Source organism: Phocoena phocoena, chromosome 12 (genome assembly GCF_963924675.1).
Source record: "Phocoena phocoena chromosome 12, mPhoPho1.1, whole genome shotgun sequence".
Lineage (NCBI taxonomy): Eukaryota > Metazoa > Chordata > Mammalia > Artiodactyla > Phocoenidae > Phocoena > Phocoena phocoena.
The window spans coordinates 14,994,940-15,015,487 of record NC_089230.1 but is presented as its reverse complement, the minus strand read 5'-3'; the positions used below and the strand labels follow the sequence as shown (position 1 = coordinate 15,015,487).

General features: G+C 43.1%; 1 protein-coding gene across 1 annotated transcript in view; it reads left to right on the top strand.

Moving 5' to 3' along the window:
- The window catches only part of MTHFD1L (methylenetetrahydrofolate dehydrogenase (NADP+ dependent) 1 like), a 195,346-nt gene that overhangs the window by 13,811 nt on the left and 160,987 nt on the right, over positions 1 to 20,548 (top strand). The window contains exons 7-8 of the mRNA XM_065889148.1: positions 176 to 312; positions 14,179 to 14,290. Coding sequence (XP_065745220.1) covers positions 176 to 312; positions 14,179 to 14,290 — 249 coding nt within the window. The remainder of the gene's footprint in view (positions 1 to 175; positions 313 to 14,178; positions 14,291 to 20,548) is intronic.

The window sequence follows — 20,548 nt, the reverse complement described above, 5'->3', positions numbered from 1 at the left end:
CTCATGAGAGCATTGGCGCTGTCCCCTCCTTAATCACGCCCACCAATAAATGCTGCTTTCCTGTCCAAAAATTAAATTAAATTAAAATAAAAGCTATTTTTCCTTACATTAAAGCTGTATGGGAGGAAGACTTTGAAGTTTTGATTATAATACTGAATTTCCACTTGGTGGGTAGGTGTCAACTTAGATGGAAAGAAGATCTTGGTAATAGGAGCCCATGGGTCTTTGGAAGCCACCCTGCAATGCCTGTTCCAGAGAAAAGGGTCCATGACAATGAGCTCCCAGTGGAAAACACCTCAGCTTCAAAGCAAGGTAAGCATCTTTCATGTTGGAAACATATCCTTCAATGCCTATATTAGAAAAGGAGGACTGAAATGCATAGGCTGATTGTTTAACATAAAAAGTTAGAGAAAGAACAGCAGAAAATCTCAAAGGATGAAAACAAAAGAGCAGAGATTACTGAAATAGAAAACAAATATGTAATATGAGAGGTTATCAGCAAAGCTGAAAGATAGTTCTTGGAAAAGTCTAGTAAATAGACACACCACTAGCCAAAGTAATTAAGGCAAAAAGAGAGAACACCAGCAATGTTACGAACAAACAAGGGGACATAACCACAGAAGCAAAAATTATTTTTTAAAAAGGAGAATATGAACAACTTTATGTTGATAAATTTGAAAAATTGTATGGAATGAAAACTTTCCTAGAAACTGTAACTTACAAAACGGATTCAAGTAAAATTGAGTAGTCTTATATATAATTGAAGACATTGAATCAGTCTACCCAGCAAACAAGCAGACAAAAAAAGGCACTAGGTCGTTTTATAAATGAGTTACCACAGGAAAGAACATTTTCTCTGGAGAATAGAAAAAGAACATTTCCTAGCTCCTTGTATGAGTGCCCAGTGCAGACAATGACAAGATGCTAAGTGATAATTACAGGCCAATTTCACCTATAACATAAATGAAATAATCGTTAGCAAAATAGAAAACCAAATCCAGTATCCCATTGGGACTATCATAGGATTGCAGGGGGGTCTGACATTAAAATCTGTTAAAATGTATTAATGTAATTTACCACATTATCAGATTAAAAACTATACTGTCACCATAGTAGATGCAGAAAAGTCACTAGATAAAATCTAATATTCATTATGATTTTTTCCTGAGAAAAACATTAGACTAGGAATTTAAGGAAATTCCTTAACAAGATAAAACATCTATAAAAACTTAGAGTGAAAAATCTCATTTAACAGTGACCTATTAGAAACATTTTCTTAAATTAGGAAAGACAAGGGCGCCTGTTATTAGTACTCCTAACCAGCATTGTGTGGGAATTCCTAGACAATGCAGTAATATGAAGAAAGAAAGGAAGAAAATTCATAATGATCGGAAAGGAAGACACCAAACTGTCATCAATCCTGGGTAATATGATTACATAAAAAGTCCAAAAGAACCTATTAAAATATCAGAATTAGTAAGAGTTCATCTGGGTTCTTGGATATAAGATCAACATGCAAAAATCAATTGCATTTCTAAACACTACTCCCCACAGAAAATTAATTTTTAGAGAAATACAGTTTATGATAACAATGAGAATATAAGGTATCTAGGAATATATTTAACAAAAGTTATATCTGACCTTTTGAAAGAAATTATATAATTTTGATGAATGTCATTAAGAAGACCCAATTAAAAGCAGAGATACCATATTCACAGATAAGAAGACTCATCTTTTTTTTTTTTCTTTAATTAATTAATTAATTAAATTTATTTATTTTTGGCTGCACTGGGTCTTCCTTGCTGCGTGCGTGCTTTCTCTAGTTGCGGAGAGCGGGGACTACTTTTCGTTGCGGTGCGCGGGCTTCTCATTGCGGTGGCTTCTCTTGTTGTGGAGCATGGGCTCTAGGCACGCGGGCTTCCGTAGTTGTGGCTCACGGGCTCTAGAGCGCAGGCTCAGTAGTTGTGGTGCATGGGCTTCTTTGCTCCGTGGCATGTGGGAACTTCCCGGACCAAGGCTTGAGCTTATATCCCCTGCATCGGCAGGCGGATTCATAACCACTGCGCCACCAGGGAAGCCCAATAAGACTCATCTTAAAGATACTAATTCTCCCCAAATCAATCTATAAATTAGAATCAGAATCCTGACGTCGGGCTTCCCTGGTGGCGCAGTGGTTGAGAGTCCGCCTACCGATGCAGGGGACGCGCGTTCGTGCCCCGGTCTGGGAGGATCCCACATGCCACGGAGCGGCTGGGCCCGTGAACTGTGGCCGCTGAGCCTGCGCGTCCGGGGCCTGTGCTTTGCAATGGGAGGCCACAGCAGTGAGAGGCCCGCATACGGCAAGAAAAAAAAAAAGAACCCTGTCATAATCAGCTTGATATATGACAAGCTGATTCCATTTACATGGAAGCACAAGGACAAAAACAAGACAATTTTGAAGAAAACTAGAGCTGTAAATATCAACAAGAAAGAATTTTTAAAAACAGTATTCATTGGAAAAAAGCACGTTGCAGAAGGCTGTATTTCATCTAACACCATTTATATAGGGTTTTAAATCAGTACCACGTATATATTTTTAGGGCTCCATACATATAAAGTAAAAGTATAAAGAAAGGAGTAGAAACTGTGAACCAGATCAGGAAAACTATGACAGGACAAAGATGTGCAGGTAGGTAAGAGGAGGCTAGGGGACCTTCACTTGTGTCGGTCATGCCTTTCCTTAAACTAGCCAATGGGCTGGATGTGCAGGGGTGTTATGTTATTCTTTTACATTTCCATGTCTGAAATAGTTAATAAAGTTTTTAATTTCAAAAACTGACAATGAATTTCACAAATTTCAAGCAAAGTGAAGTTAAATTAAAAGCGCATTAAGTACAATAAATTACTAAAATCTAAAAATACATGTTCTTCACTTTGCAGCGTGAGGATGGAAACCAACAAGTTGTAGTCCTGTCCAGGGGAGACGGGCCTCTAGACTGAGATTTGTAATTTTTCAGTGGCAGGTGGATCTGATGTACATAATTCCTTCTTATTTTAAAATAGCCCAGCAACTTGGTCTTGGCAATTAAACTCAAACCTATGTGCTTTTTTAGTGGTCACCACGTGGTGGCAGCCTATTCAAGAAAATTCAAGGACAATGTTTCATACTTCATAGAGGCCAGGATTTTAGGTTGGGAAGCTTAGTAGAAGAGGACAGTAAACTTGCCCTGAACTGAACAGCTGTGACGAAAAAGAGAAAAATGCCTTCTTTGGCAATTCAGTGTTTTCATAGCTGTCACAGATAGTTTTGCTAGTTGTATCTGTATTTTTGAACAACAAAGACATCTTTCAAAGTGCTTTTTTATTATGGAAATAAATCACCTTGACTCTTTTGGATAAAGCTCACCCTAACTTTGAGAACGATGATTACAAGGCTTTATTCTCTAGAGAATCTAGAAATTGAATAGCATTCTGGTTCCCGCATGTCTAAGAAGCTTTTCAATAGCTGACGTTGCACACACATTTTGTTTTCGTAAGTCCATGGCACTTAGAGTGGCACCACTGTGAATCTTATAGGCTGTCAACTTCCACTCTTTTTATTGCTTCAACTTTATAGCCAAAAATAGGGAAAAATTCCGGGCTCCCTGTACTTGTCTTTAAAGTTCATTTGGTCTCTGGTGTTTGGCCCTCTCTACCTGGCTTACTTACATACAACAGGCTCCCCTCACACCACAGGATAAAGGCTGTATCTTTCCATTTTTTGGTGCTAGCAGCCAACTTCACTAGTCACTTACCTCCCGCTGATATGCCTCCATGCTTCTGCCTGACATTTGACGTTTCAATATTCCTACATTTTCTTTCTAAAACACAGGCCATTGTGGGGCCTGGTTTCAGAGGGTCAGTGTGCCCTCCGCAGACCACAGTGACGGCAATTAATGTGGTGCAAAGAACACCCAGGCCCAAGTTAGTGTCCAGGACACCTGAATGGGACAGGCTGTGTCCACCCTTGGAAAGCCTTCACTGTGAGAATCCTTGAAAGTATAAATTTAACAACAGATTCGGATTTTTGTTTTCTAATTCCATCGACAATGCATTTTAAGATCATAGTGCATTATAAGTGCATCTGAACAGTGCATTTTAAGATTATGGCCCATTTATCTTCTCATTATCAACAATGCTAAGTATCAGGGAGAGCAAAGAGCAAGCAAAGGATTATAGCTATTAGGTCACAGGATGTTATCTTTGAAAAGCATTTCTTACCTGCTTATTTGTACCTGACACGGAACAAGATGTTGGCCATCAGGTGGGGGATTTCCAAAACCAGGGGGGTGAGGGTTTGGGGATCAGGAGGGGACTGGAACACTGGAGTCCTGTCCACCACCTCCTAAACTACACGTAGCCTTTCAAGTTTGGGATGACCTTGAAGCAATCGCAGCCTGCTGCGACCAGTAGGAGCTGTCTTTGAAGGTCTGGAGTCAGAGACAACATTTGTGTTTTCGGGAAGCAGTAAAACATAGGCATTGGTGGAGACACTCTGGATTCAAGCCTTATCTGTTGTTTAACCTCTCTGAGCCTGTCTCCTTATGTGGAGAATGGGGATCATAATACTCCCTGCCTCATGGGGCTGCTGTGAGAATTCAGTGATCACGTAAGTTTGCTTAGCATGGGATCCCTGGTAATAGCTTGGCTGTTATTGATGGTGAGTCAGGAAGGACACTGGCAAGTTTCACCATATGGGTGTGCAATTGATCCTCAGTGTGGAAATGGAAAGGCCAGTGGGTAATCACACTGTAAGGAGATAATAAAAAATCAGGACCCAGGGTTCCTTATTGGAGGAAAACTAAGAGACAGTGTCCCTGAGAGAGTGGGTGCCCAGCTTTGGCCATTCCGGGCTCTCTCTCTGGTCCTCACCTCCAGGGCTGTGGACCTCTTCCTTCCCTGATGCCTGTGTTACTCAAGCTGCTCCACTTCAAATCATGTCTCCTGGGGATTCCTGGTTTACCAGTCACTCCTTCCAGGGGAATAGTAGTCCTTCCTACGATTTTGAGGAGTAGTTACATTGAGTTAGTTAAATAGAAATGGATCCCTTCTCTAACAGCCTGCCTAGATCTAAAGATAGTCTTTGGATACTGATTACACATAAAATCTCATGGAGTCTGAACATGAGAATTGAGATTTGCCTTTTCAGAGAAGTACAGAAAAGAGAGTTGACTTCTGTATTTGGTAGCTTGATAGTTTATGCCCCTCTGAGTGTATGATTGAAAATTAAGAATAAGTTTCCTGCTTTGTTTTGCAGCATCAAAACAAAGATGCATTCTGCTTTGAGAGGCATTCTGTATTTACATGGGAGAGGGGAAGAATGTCTGGGCACTGACCCAAATCAGCTACACACTATGGAGCATCAGCTGTTGGTACCCCAAAGCACTGGGTGTGATGTTTTTGGGTCCAGATAAGGAATCGCCCTCCTTCCTCCACCCAAACGAAGGCCCCTCACTCAGCTCCCCAGGCCCCTGGAGTGGAATGACACCCTTATGTAGGAGGGGACAGCCATCTGCCCTGTGAAAATGGGCCTAGATTTGGAGATGTCCTCTTCCTCACCCCAAGGAGTTCACTCTGATACCAAAAGCAAATGTTCTGCATTTAGTATTTATGAGCGGAGTGGTACCCCTCTCCTGGGAAGAGAGGCTGGCAGGCACCCCGGGGCTGTGCTCACACGCCCTTACTTGCCCCGCTGGCTGGAAAGCCTCTTCTGAATCTGTGGTCAGGCGCAGCTGGAAGATGATGGCAAAACGGCCTCCAGCTGCAACGAATCAGGTCGATCCCAGCTGCGTGTATAAGAAATAACCCCAGAATAAGAGAAGCGTTGTATTTTGTTTGTCTCAGAGGACCTTGTTTCTCCTGAGCATGGAGATCGTCAAAACTAACACTAACAGAAGAAGGAAAAATTCAGGTCTTTCACACTTGAAGGATCAAAGTAGGCTGTTTTCTTGAGCCAAGCTAAATTATCACAAAGTCATTTCCACTTTAAATTCGGTACGTAGCATACAAAAGGCCTTAAAAAGGGAACTGGAAAATTCTAAATATATGTGTATTATACATATGAGATTTTGAAAAAGTAATCTATTTTCCAGAGATTGTGGGGAAAACCCTAGCTTTTGTTTTTTGGCCGAGCCACATGGCTTACAGGATCTTAGTTCCCTGACCGGGGATAGAACCCCAGGCCGACGGCAGTGAAAGCGCCAAGTCCTAACCACTGGACCACCAGGGAATTCCTGGAAAACCCTAGCTTTTTTTTTTGGCTGGGGGGTACGCGGGCCTCTCACCGTTGTGGCCTCTCCCGTTGCGGAGCACAGGCTCCGGACGCACAGGCTCAGTGGCCATGGTTCACGGGCCCAGCCGCTCACGGCATGTGGGATCTTCCTGGACCGGGGCACGAACCCGTGTTCCCTGCATCGGCAGGCAGACTCTCAACCACTGCGCCACCAGGGAAGCCCAACCCTAGCTTTTAAGCTGGACTAGATTGGCAAGTTACACGAGTTTTTTCTTCTTTTTTATATTTATAATTTTTAATGCATTTGTCTTTTAAATCGGGTAGGAAATTATAAGTGTAGTTTCAAACCAAAAATACAAGAATACTGGCTTTTCTGGAGATCTTCATTTCTTCACACAGCTTGGAGTTACTGACTAGTGTCTTTTCACTTCTTGTAGAGCAGGTCTAATGGTAACGAACTCCCTCCACTTTGTTTAATATGCAAATGTATTCATTTCTCCCCCTTTTTTTTTTTTGAAGTACAGTTTTGCTGGATATAGAATTCTCAGTTGACAGATCTTGTTTTCTTCGGTCACTTTAAATATGTCATCCCACTGCCTTCTGGCCTCCAAGATTTCTGATGAGCACGATAATTCTTTTTCACCAGAGAGGCTACCCTTAAACCAGTAACATATGGTAACAGCAGTAAGGACAGCTAACAATCATTGGGTTAGTGGTTACTGTGAACCAGGACTGTCCTTCACTTGTGTTATCTCGTTGATTCTGCAGCCATCCTATTAGGCAGGACTCTCACTCTTCCCATATCATAGATGAGGAAACTGAGGCTCAGAGAAGTAAAGAGACTGTGCAAATATATATAATTTGAAAATGATAGAGGTGGCAGTACAGCCAGTATTTTTAGCCACTAGCCCACGTCAGCTCTTATTCCAGATAATCACAAAACCCAATCTTTAAAAGTACCTTTAAAGTCTAATCTTGAAAACCCAAAAGTATCTGACAGCTCGGATGGGCAACATTAGCGGGACTGAGGCCCAAGACATTAGACTTGGGTTGAGTTCACCATTGCTTCATTCCCACAGTTAATAGTCCCACAGATATCTTCCTAAGATAAGGAAGCCAGTTGCTCCCTGAGCCCTGGGCTTCTCACCACCCCTCCAGCGGCACTCTTCAGAATGGATGTGTCCACCCTCTTGAGAGGGCACGGTGGGGGGCACCCTGGTCAGGTGTGTGGACATGCAGTACAGCCTCATTGATGTGAGTCCCTCCCCCCACCCCACCCCCCTGTAGTGGCTGGGTGGAGAAGATACCACCGACCCTGGGGCAGCACAGATCTTGTGCCAAGCAAATACCAAGGCTACTGAGTAATGTGTGATTAAGTGACCTGGATAATGTAGCTCCCTGAGTTTCTTTGACAGATATTTCAACATTCATGGACTGAAAATGCCTTTGGACGTCAGCTCCCATTCCTCTCACTCTTGCTTCTGCCTGATCATTGTCTTGCTTATTAACACCAGAGAAGGAGGTGAATAGAACTTTTTTAAAAGCCCCCAAATCAGGCCATTTATATTTAGCAGCATTGAGAAAGGGATCTGAGAGAATCTGTTGAAACTTGGCATGAGATCCAAAGGGGGCGTGTGAAGTCTCAGATGGTTCAAGGCAGGTACTGCACAAAGGAAGGGCTCCAGGCTGTGTCCTGCAGAGATCAGGCCAGTGACATCACCTCCCGTCCACCTACAGATCATCCCTGCTTGCCTGTCCGCACCATCGGCAGAGCCTGGCTCTATCTTTTACCCCTTCTTCTCCAGTGTAAATGCTTCCTAAGGATGTAGAATTAGAATACTCTAGTTGGTAGGTCTTAACATAATCTAAAATGATAAAGCACCTTACATTTGTGTACAGATTTCGTTTTCAAAGTCTTTTCATATACTAGCTCACTAGCGTTATATCCTGAAAGCAAGGTGTTATGTATGGTGCCTTGACCCTGGTTGTCAGTGAAAAGGAGCAGAGCCTGGATATGAATCGAGTCTTATAAACCCCACCTGCCACGGTCTTCCCTCTGCACCTCAATTCCCCTCTGTCAAGTGCAGCGTCTTCACTTCTCCAAGGAGGCAACTGAGGCCAGAGAGTTACTCAGGGGAAGTGGGATGCAGAAATCCTATGTGCGGCCCAGGGTTCAGAATTGGAAAGCACAAGTATGGCGGGAAGTGCGACGCAATGCGGAATTTCCCACAGTCTCATCAATTCACCTTAACTTCAACGCGGCATAACTGTAAATCATACGGCTGTCCTGCTTCTGTGAAGTGCGGCTTGCTTCTCGTGGATCTGGGGACCATAACTTGGTCTTTTCCACATTTCTGTGCTACGTGGTTCTGAGTCTTTGTCATATTAGATTATCTCTCATCACACATACACACACGTGCACAGACACACACAGGTGTGAGCTCACGCTCTCTCTGTGTGTGTGTCTCAGCCCTACTTTTTAGTTTTATTTCTTCCTAGGGTGCGAGAAAGGGAATTATTCTTTTTTTTTTTTTGTGGTACGCGGGCCTCTCACTGTTGTGGCCTTCCCCGTTGCGGAGCGCAGGCTCAGCGGCCATGGCTCACGGGCCTAGCCGCTCCGCCGCATGTGGAATCTTCCCGGACCGGGGCACGAACCCGTGTCCCCTGCATCAGCAAGGCGGACTCTCAACCACTGCGCCACCAGGGAAGCCCAAGGGAATTATTCTTGATGAATCAAAGTATATCCATTAGTGGATTTGAGGTTGCATTTTCCTTTTATCATCCATCATAATTTATGTGAGAATCGAGTAAACTTGAAGAGGGATTAACTGTCTTTTCTATATCATTTGGGACACAACTGGCTATCTTTGATACACTCTTCTCATACGTTGAGCAGTAAATATGTTGAATGATGAAGTAAGACATGAACGTTTTAGAAAAAGGAAGGTCATTTATTAACCTTCGGGGGAAAAACTGGGGAGATAAGTGCTGTGATCATACTCCCAAATTATCCATTTGGCTTGTAGTCATTCTGATTTATGAAATAGGTCTTAATTTTAAAAGCCAATAATGTCCTACTGATCACAGATGAGAGTGGAAAAAAGAAACATAGGCAATTCTAGAAAGGAAAAAAATTCTCTGGGATGAGATCACTTGCTGAAGTGGGGGAGGTACCTTTTGCTGAGACTCATTCTCTTATCTTGCCAAAGTATTACAACGTCTGAATGAACATGGTTTGACATTCTTATTTTAGAGTGTTTACACAGTTATTTTGATGTTCTCATTTGATAGTATGCTTAATATTGCAGGAAAGTATGTAATTTTTATCCACGGGTACAAAGCAAGAATCCTTCGGTAGATATTCAGTTAATTCGAATAAAAAGTTAGACATTCTAAGTTTGAATAATTTATGGATAAACAGGGACTCTGCTTATGAAAAGCTCTGCCTCAGTGAAATCTCCATAGTCAGGGAATACACTGGACTCAAAGGGCAAGAGTTTACCCAGGCGTGGTTGCCAATACCCATTTCTATAATAAAGTCACTGATGAGTTCCTAATTGCCAAAAACGGAGTTTCTTTGCTTTTAGCTTGCTTAGCCACTGGGCATCACTGGAACCGGTGCCGGCTTGAAGGCACCCAGTCCTTCCTGTGTCTGGAGTCTCACCAGAGTCATGTCATTTCTTCCCGTCTTTTGTCATTTACGATGAGTGCTCCCAAGGGATGCATTAAACACCTTTTTCTCCCCGTTCTACCTGTTTCCCTCGGGGATCTTGCCCAAGCTTCTAGTTTTAACTATGTCTATAATGCTGCCAGATCCCAGCCTGCACCCCCATCCTCCTGACCTTCCTCAGTTCCAGGCATCCAGCTTCCTACCAGCCCTGTCCTCTGCCTGCTGCAGTAGAATGCTTTCCCTCTCAGCCCCTCCAATCCTTTTCAATCCAGCATCCAGAGGAATCTTCCTAAAACACAGCTGATGGTGTGAGGGCAACCACAGTGGCCCGGTCTGACAGCTACTTATCTGTTAGCAAGAAAAGGCCAGCAAATTCCGGAATTTGGCATTTATTGAAAGAAAGTGACATTTCATAAAAAAGAAGAACACTTCACTCTTTTTAGTACTTTGCCATGAGATAGCCACGGGGCCGCCACGCCACATGAGATTTCACAGACACACCCTGTCATTGCAGAGCACCGTGCAAAGTCTTCTGCGGAACATGATGTGATCTGTAAAGCCGCTCACCCGGCTTGCACTAACCACAAAGTGTCCCAGTTCATTGAAAGTGAAAGAATGAGGGCCGGGTCACCTCCCACCCTCCCTCCCTCCCTTGGGGCCCCTCCGTGTACTTAACTGTGTGTGACAGCTGCCGGATGTCCCTGTTGCAAAGGGACTGCTGGGTGTTAAACACTAGCAACGTTTCTAAGTATTTTACCAACCGTGTGGGCAAAAGAAGTAGAAATCGAATGTTTACTTCTTTTCCGTATTCCAGTGGTTTGCCCTGCATCTCCATCTTGAAGATCCCCAGCTCTCAAATCTTGTAGGCAGGGAATTTTATATTCCTATCCTCAGCAACCTCAGTGTCTGCCCCAGGTGGCACTTGAGAGATGGCAGGTGAATGAGTATATTCACTAAAGAATCCTGGATCTCTTTTATTCTCTTAAGTCACTGTAATTTGAGAAGCGTGTCTTTGCTGGAGAAAAGTACCTTTTTTTTTTTTTTTAAGTATTTTTCATTTTGAACTTTATTTTCTGAATTGTGTTGATAACTTTTGAAGGATGTAGAAGCAGGTTTGATAGGTCTCAGGTAATTCAATCACGATGCTTCAGGACATAGCTCCAAACCTTTTTTTTAACCTGTCCTACCTTTTGTAGGCATACAGATCTCATGCCTGAGATTCATATATGCCCTTTCAAAACCGTTGATAGCATAAGTCCTGTCTTCTAACTAGGAAGGTGGGGCTGTCCTTTCTGGAGTTTCCATTTTAAAATGCATTTCCTTTGCTAAGTACAAAGTTATGAGGTTCCTTATAACTCTGCAAGTCCTATCTGTCCTCCATCTCCCCGTCCGTATTCTGAGACCTGTCCCCCATCCACACTCCCCGAAAAGCATTGACTTCAGAAAAGTAGTTTTCATGGTATCTGAACCCTCCGCATTCCCACGTGCTCCACGCTGAATGCCTGCATATCTGTGTCTTGTGATTGTTTTAACATTTGGTCTTCTGCCTGGGGAGTGGGCGGTTCGCTGAAAGCTGCTTCCACTCAAGTCTCAGCAGAGAAGGCAATATTTTGTTATGAGTAAAGTTTCAAGCCAGGCTTTGGCCAGGGTCCTTCCCATTAGGGAGGAAGAAAGTAGAAACAGCCAGTGAGATGATAATTCTTCTTGAATCGTAGCTCACTAAAAACCTCGCCTGAGCCTTCGTGGGTTATTTATTGATTTAAGCATCTAGCACTTTTCCTTTCCAGAAAGATTCGCATCTCCGATGCGATCACGGCTGGGGGAGGAGATTTTGGCCTTTGCGGGATCAACTGCCCCCCCCCCCCCCCAGTTGCTTGTTAGCACAGCCCGTTTTCGAGCCGAGTCTAGGTACACAGTTAAGGGGTCGGAATGAGATTTCCGAGATTTATCGGTAATGAAAAGAACAAGTTGTACGGAAGACACCACATGTAGGAAACTAAGTGCTCTTAGGGGACTCAATTAAACCTGTGATCCTTGGCTTTTTCCAAAATGAACATTGCAGTCTTGTACATATTAACTTCCTTTTTGTAGATGTTTTAACATGTTCTGTTTTTGCCGCTGTTGAGCGTGGAAAGTGCAGCGACATGGCGTTTCTTATTCGCTGATCACTTGCCACCCGCTAAGCATCTGTGTTTCAGGTCTTACTGTGGTTGAGTGTCTGCAGTGGTAAAGGAACACAGATATTTTCTTATCAGATGTTTAAAATCCTCTTTCCGTAAGAACACATTTTTCCCCTAAATGTACCATCACCTGCAAGCCTGGCTGCCTTTCAGCTCTATCTGTACAGAACCCGTGGGGCGTTAACGCACTCGATTGCTGGGAATATTGGCTGTAAACCTCTTAATTCGGGCTCACGGTACTGTGACTTGGGCATTAAAAAAGTGGTTTTTCCAGTAGGGATCTCTTTTTGCATGTGATTAATACGGACTCACAGAGATACCATTTTAACGTATTCCTCTTCCTGAGCCTTAATGAAGGGCGGTGCTGAAAAGCAGTGAGCACCTTCAGGCCTCATTAGCGGTACACTGAATTGCTCTCCCCTGTTGGCATGATCCAGCTGATCAGGTGTTTCTGGGATGTTAACCTGTGCATTTAAATTTTCACCATGCTTCTCCTCTATCACGGGAGCTCGGAGCTGCTCTAGATCTTGGCTTTTTTGTTCCCAAGATTCCTGAGACTTTAGCTGATGCAGCCTCTCGCCCAAACAGTGTTACAGACTCGGGCTGAGGAGCTGGCCTGGTCCTTCCCCATGATCTTCAGCGATCAGCATGTCCAAGCTGAGAGCGGATGAGGACCATTGGAGCCCGTTCACTTCCTGGGCTGTTGGGTGGTTGGGTGAGGGTGGTGGCACTAGGGGTGTTTTTGTGTTTTGTCTTCCGTTCCTATCAGTTTGATTCTGAAGAGTCTGCAGTCAGTTGCAGGGCATTGAAGTCTGTGGAAAAAGCAATGGGGGAGGGGCCATGAGCACTACAGAGTGGAAGGCTGTCAGCTTCCCTCTCTTTCTGCCTCATAGAGTATTGAGTATTCCAAGGCTGCGTTCGCTAGGGAGACAGGACATACCATAGAGGTACTTACACTTCCTGAGCCTCAGTTTACTTGTCCATTAAATGGGTATAATGAAACCAACCTCACGTATTTGTGAGCTGACATGTGCAGTTATCGGTATTTTCCCCATGGGTCTAAGATTCCGTCTTCAGTTCTCTCCCTCCACATATGGATCCACCTGGAAGTCTGGTTGTTTAGTTGGTACTGGGACAGGTGGTCATTCTTCTGTTGAGGCCAGAACCAACCTCTCACCCTACTTCATAACCGTCCTTCCAGACATGTTCCTCCTGTGCTGTGTTACCAAAGTACAAACAGGGCAGACATGTGAATGTCTTTCGTAGTAGTGGTTGCATTGTTTCCTTTTTCTTTAAGAAAAAAAAAAAAACAAACAGTTTGACAAGAGACTAACCAGGACCCCAAGGAAAATGAGATTCTTGCTTGAGCTCTTGAAAATCTGTCCGTGGATCTAGTACAAGTTCCATATGGGTCTAATTTTGATTATGCAGTCGTACAGGCCGGAAGGCTCCCTGCACTGGTCAGATCTTCAAGTGGCTTCATTGCAACCAGCACTATCTCCCCCCTAAGGCAGGATGCTGCATGAGCCAGGATGCTGTCCACCCCCTTCAGCTTGCAGTCTCCTCCTCCCATCAGTGCAGTTTCCTTGGCCCCATCCTTTTTCTTGATATTGCAGTTAGTGTTGAAAACATGTAAATGATAAGACTACACATAGTATATATGCTGAAGTGACTGCCCTGAAGAAACTTTTTTTTTTAATAAGAGTAAACACTTTATTTTCTTTGTTGCTGTACAGATCACAATGATGGCACTGTCCTTCTTAGTTCCCCACATGCCACATCCCAGGGATCGAACCCGAGCCCCCTGCAGTGGAAGCAGAGTTTTAACCACTGGACTGCCAGGGAAGTCCCCCTGAAGAAATTTTTAAAGCTTCCTTTTTTTTTCTAGGATATGATCACGTTTGTTTTGTACTAATATGAGCTACATTAGTAAACTAGTAAAGTGATTCTGTCAGTGCATCCGTGTGGAACTGAACTCTGAAGATTGTTGTCTGTTACATTGAAGGCATTTGGCGTTGATCGTCACGTCTTTATGCTACAGTTGACAGTGTGTGTGGTGTTTTTCTTTTTCTTTCTAGCTTCATGAGGCTGACATTGTGATCTTGGGCTCACCTAAGCCGGAAGAGATTCCCCTTTCTTGGATTCAACCAGGAACTACTGTTCTCAACTGTTCCCATGACTTTCTGTCAGGTAAATGTCTTCAAATTGGTACCAGGCCGCTGATGAAAATAGGTGAGATTGCTATGAGAAAAGTTAATCTTCTTCAGAAGAGTCTGTTCCTGAAATGATGGTTGCTGTCAACATACCTACATAGGTAATGTGCCTGCCTTTTGGGTTACTTGACACTGGAACCACATTGCCGGGCAAAGAGCAGCCAAGGGGCCAGCTGCAGTAAGGGCCTCTCCTCCTCTTCTGTTCTTCCCCCTTCATCAGCATGTCCCCTGCTGGCCTCTAGCATCAAGCAGTCGAGTCGGTTGTGGCCTAAAGTAGGAATTTTTTACATGTGTGCGGTAAACTAGAAACAGTGGTTTTCACAGTCTTTCAAAAAACAGCTGAGGGCTTCCCCGGTGGCGCAGTGGTTGAGAGTCCGCCTGCCGATGCAGGGGACACGGGTTCGTGCCCCGGTCCGGGAAGATTCCACATGCCGCGGAGCGGCTGGACCCATGAGCCATGGCCGCTGAGCCTGTGCTCCGCAACGGGAGAGGCCACAGCAGTGAGAGGCCCGCGTACCACAAAAAAAAATCCAAAAAATGGCTGAATCCTTTCTCCTAAAGCAGTCTTAGGTGAACCTCAACACGTAAAAGCAGATGAAAACACAGCTACCAGAGGGATGGGAGTGGAGACTAGCTCCCCTGTGTTTGTAATTTCCCTTTGCGGTGACCCCCTCAAGCACTCCCTTGGAGCCACAAAGTCACTTCAAAACACTGTGAAAGTCACCCTTAGAAACCGAAGATGTCTTAGGATGGGTGCTGGTATTTGATGGTATTTGCCAAGGGACCCAGGAACGTCCTGGACCGCATCAGGTCACCCTCAGGGTAGCTGAAGCTGTGCCAGCCCCAGGGCACTCAGCCCAGGCACCAGTAGGGACACCCTTTTCTCATTCACAGAAAGACACTCAGGCTAAGAGAACTTTAGCACACCCAGCCCACCCCCTCAAGACCCTGAGTGACATGTGTATGCAAGAGACAATTGCAGAGGGAGACAGAGAACCCTCTTTGTTCCCCGTGGCCTCCAAATTTCAACATGTGGTAGGGGAGGCTGTACTGAACTGTCCAGGAGGATGGCGTTTTTTCCCGCAAAGCTGGTCAGAACTTGGACCAAAAGGAGCAGAGGTCTCTACCGGTACCACACTGGAGTTCTAGACCTTGAAACTTAGGCAGCCCCAGAACACAGAGTGAAGTAGAGAATAGTATCAAGGAGAAAATAAATGTAACTTCTGATCCAGTCACCTTGAGATAACCATTTTCCATTTTTCCATTAAGAAAGCACTAAACTTAATTTTATTGAAATACAATGGAAAGAAAAGAAAGTAATATGCTAAAAGCTCTACTGAAATTCATTTAACTGTTTCTTCAAAAAGAGAAATAATGCACCTTCCTCTCTGGGAAATGTTGCTCCTCCCAGAATCGACCAATCAGATTAAAAACCCCTTGGAGCTGAAGGGCTAGGGGGTTGTTTGGGGTGCTTTGAAAGGAAGATGCTCAAGAATTTCCCCAAATGCTCATGTACTCAGTTCACACATGAGCACACCCATGAATAAAGCAGTTTGAGGTACAATATAATACGAATGTAGGATTAATGGCTCTTTTTAGCAAATAGAAGGCATGTACTAAATTACTTCTTTGAAATATATGTAATTTCTGGGTATAACTTCTTTTATTTTTCCCTGAAAAAAACAATGCCTAACCCATTAATAATGGAAATGCACTATAGATTTGCTCAGAATCCTAGTTGGACTAGGATAGTCAGTTATGACTCTATTATGCTTTTTAATGAATGTTTCCTTGCTACAATGTTTACTTGCTGTTTTTTTATTAGAGTTTATATGTTTAGGACAATTTTGGTACAGTCCTGGCTGGAGATAGGAGAGTCTGCTTCAGTGTTCTTTGGGAATCCCCATGAGCCATATGTTTTATTGGTGAAACGGTGCCCCATTTCTAATAAGTTTCTTTTTAGGACTTTTATTTTTTAAAGGCATTTTAAAAACATTAGATTTAGTTGTAACAATTCTCTTGAGGGAAAAAAATAAGACCAAGCATTATGTTTTAACAATTCTGTATGTAGACTGATTGCAGTTAGTTTATTTTCAATTTATCTGGTCCAGTAGTAGTGGTTTTATTGATTTTTGAATGCCCAGTGCCCAGAACGGTGCCGACGTGTAGGAAGGGATCAGTAAATACTGAGTGAATAAACATGGACTCAGAATTGTACTCTAATTGATTGCACTTTTTTTTTTTTGCGGTACGCGGGCCTCTCACTGTTGTGGCCTCTCCCGTTGCGGAGCACAGGCTTCGGACGCGCGGGCTCAGCGGCCATGGCTCACGGGCCCAGCCGCTCCGCGGCATGTGGGATTTTCCCGGACCGGGGCACGAACCCGTGTCCCCTGCATCGGCAGGTGGACTCCCAACCACTGCGCCACCAGGGAAGCCCTGATTGCACTTTTAAGTTAGTTGCAGATATAGAGACATTTCCTTGAACTTGTATCCCACTTAAAAACAGGGCTGACGGCACAAAGGCAAAGATGAAAAATGCTACTCTGATTAAATGGATGAACGTTTTCCAGTCGGTACTGTTTATGATAGCATTACATTTCTCAGTTGTCAAAAGTTCTTTTGTTTTGTTTTGTTTTCGCTGCTGAGCGTGGGCTTTCCCTAGTTGCGGTGAGCAGGGGCTACTCTTCGTTGAGGTGCACAGGCTTCTCATTGTGGTGGCTTCTCTTGTTGTGGAGCACAGGCTCTAGGCGCACGGGCTTCAGTAGTTGCAGCATGTGGGCTCAGTAGTTGTGGCACATGGGCTTAGTGGCTCCACGGCATGTGGGGTCGTCCCGGACTGGGGCTCGAACCCATGCCCCCTGCATTGGCAGGTGGATTTTCAACCACTGCACCACCAGGGAAGTCCAAGACTTTTAATTTTAGCAACCTTAATTAGCATGAAAATTTAATCTATGAGTAAATTGGAGAAAGGCATTTTCCCTCTCTTTTATATATAACTTTCCACCTTAAACAAATGAAGACCTTTTTCAAACATTATTAAAAGGAAAGTTGCTTTTATTTAAACTTCAGAGAAAAAGAATTTTTAATACACTTATGATTGTGTGAAGGCAGGGCTTTATAATGAAATTTTCATGGTCATCTTAATGGTGCAGGCTTCCCCTTCCCACCCCCGCTTGTAAAAATAGATAGAATATGGTGATTTATGATGAGGTAATTCTATAGAGCCATTTTATTGAATACCTAATCCCCAGAGAGATTTGCTTGATGGCTGATATCCCAGAAGCAGTGCTCGGAAAACAATTACACCTAACTTGTTGGATCTGTTCACTCTTCTATGGCGTGAGTCTAATGTTTAGATTGAAAACAGGGACATAGCCGTGTTCAGTTTTCTAGCTATAAGAATAATTTTATTTTTAAAACAATTATTTCAAATGAAGGAAGTGGGCTGTGATTTTGTAATGCTGTGCTTGCGGAAGGTCAGAAATCATCCTAAGCAAAACCACTGTGCACTCTTAATATTCAAACTTACTTTCTGACGCACCAAATGGGACGAAGGAGAAACTGGTCTTAATACTTGGGCCCAGAGAACAGTATCAAAACAGCAACTTTATGGGTCACAGTAGTTCACAGCATCACTTTAAGCACACATAAGTCAGCAGGGAGCCCTGGGCTGCATCCCAGGACTCATGCTAATCAAAGTTGCTAAAATCCCCAGGGTGGCCTCAAAACAGCTCCTTTCAGAAAAGGATTGTTCTGATTTCCAGGGAAAGTCTTATAACACTTTAGCCTTAAATTTTCCGATTGTGGCAAGTTCAGTTATTATAAGAAAAATTATAAGTGAAAGGCCATCTTTTAAAGTGATTCACTGACTTGTCCCTGGAGGAAGGAACTGTGAGTTAATGGGGAGTGGTTGGTTTGGGATGGGAGCCCTGCTGGACTCACAGACTGAGTGTGGACACCCCTCCGGGTGGGGCCCTGCCTCTGCATAGGCAAGGGGGTGACGTAATGATTTCCTTTTTCAATTCTCCTTAGCCAAGAAATTTATTAAGAATGTATTCCTGATTCACTGAGTTACCATCTTAATTGCTTCAATTTCTCCAGATTCAGAACTTACAATCCATTTTAAGATTGCATTGATTCCTACTACAAAAATGATACAGTGGTTATGATAGAAAATTTTTGAAGTAGACAATAGAAAAGAAGAAAGTAACTTCTGACCCAGTCAACTTGAGATAACCATCTTAGATTTTTTCCTATGAAAAAATTACACTCAATTTTATTGGATGGAATATAGTAGAAGGAAAAGAAAATAACATACTAAAAGCATTGCTGGAATTCAGATAACTCTTCTTCAAAAAGAGAAATATTGGTCCCTACAAGATTCTCCTAAAGTTTGAAATATGAGTGTATGTGTCTTTTGTGTTGTGTTTTAAAGTCTTCATTTGTTTTAGCCATATTCTATTTTATGCAAGACAGTGGCTAAGAGTATGGGAGAAATTATTCACTGTGTAATTCTATAGGTGAAATAGTCTTCATTCACATGGGTATTTGTGATTTATTCCTGTAACATGCATTTATAAGTTGAGATCACATCCTAGAATGTAGCTTTTTCTTATTTCTCCATCATTTAAAGATAGAGGTAAGAAAGAGGGAAGCATATTTCTTTTCCTTAGTGGCTGGATAAGAGCTTTAGGTCAGATCTCTAGTGGTTCAAACAAAAGAAAACAAATCTCTCTCATTCTCTAGACTCTTGGCTTTTGCCTAAATATGATTTATAAAACTGAAGTGTTGCTAATCTTTAAACAACACCTGAGGGATATGATTTTCCAACACCCTTAATACATTTGACAATAGAACATTACAAAACACTTACTTTTGTTTCATGCTCTTTCTTGCAAAGAACTTCCAGGAAAATGGATAATTTAAAAGTAGAGTGGTCATGGACTTCCCTAGTGGCACAGTGGTTAAGAATCCACCTGCCAATGCAGGGGACACGGGTTCGACACCTGGTCCAGGGAGATGCCACATGCCGTGGAGCACCTAAGCCCGTCTGCCACAACTACTGAGCCTGCGCTCTAGAGCTTGTGAGCCACAACTACTGAGCCCATGTGCCACAACTACTGAAGCCCTCGTGCCTAGAGCCCGTGCTCCGCAACAAGAGAAGCCACCATAATGAGAAGCCCTCGTACCACAAGGAAGGGTAGCCCCCGCTCGCCACAACTAGAGAAAGCCCACGCGCAGCAATGAAGACTCAACGCAGCCAAAAACAAACAAATAAATAAATATATTTTTTTTAAAAAGTGGCGTGGTCCAATATATACACTACCAAATGTAAAATAGATAGCTAGTAGGAAGCAGCCGCATAGCACAGGGAGATCAGCTCAGTGCTTTGTGACCACCTAGAGTGGTGGGATAGGGAGGGTCAGAGGGAGACGCAAGAGGGAGGGGATAGGGGGATATATGTATATGTATAGCTGATTCACTGTGTTATACAGCAGAAAGTAACACACCATTGTAAATCAATTATACTCCAATAAAGATGGTAAAAAAATTAAATAAATAAATAAAGAGTAGAGTGGTGGAAAAAGAAGGAAATAGTTTCTTGCTTCAAAAAAGTTACTATTAAAAATGTTTCTCTTCTCTAAGAGAGGATGTAGACTAAAGCATTTTACATGTATGTTTACTTTTCATAAACTTCCTAAGGGCCAGCCACAGTAGAATTCTTATAAAATGCCTCTGTGTTTTGAAATCCAGGTAATCCTCAAAATTAATGCCCTAAAATATATTTCTCAGTTTAGATGGAAAATTGGCTCTGTCACTTTTATGACAGGGATTTAAAAAAAATTATCCAAGAAAGCCTGATCGTTCACAGAACACTTTAACTAGCTTGTCCCATAGGTGTTTTAGTCCTCCTTTTTACATAGGGTTGGCCAAAAAGTTTGTTCGGGTTTTTCCGTAAGATGTTAGTATTCATACATGAAAGTGCTTTGATTTTTTTAATTTACTGTTTAAACATGCATACGATATGACAAGCACTTTACATTACCATATCACATTGAATTCTCACAAAACTCTACAAGGTTGAACAACATTAATTAACAGGCCCAGAGTCACAATTGCTAGTAAGAGGTAGAGGCAAGACTTTAAAGCAGTCAGACTCCAAATATGTGGCCCAGTTGAGAGTCCCAAGGCTGTGCCAGGACCTACGTGGTAACCTATCTGTAGCTGTGCCACG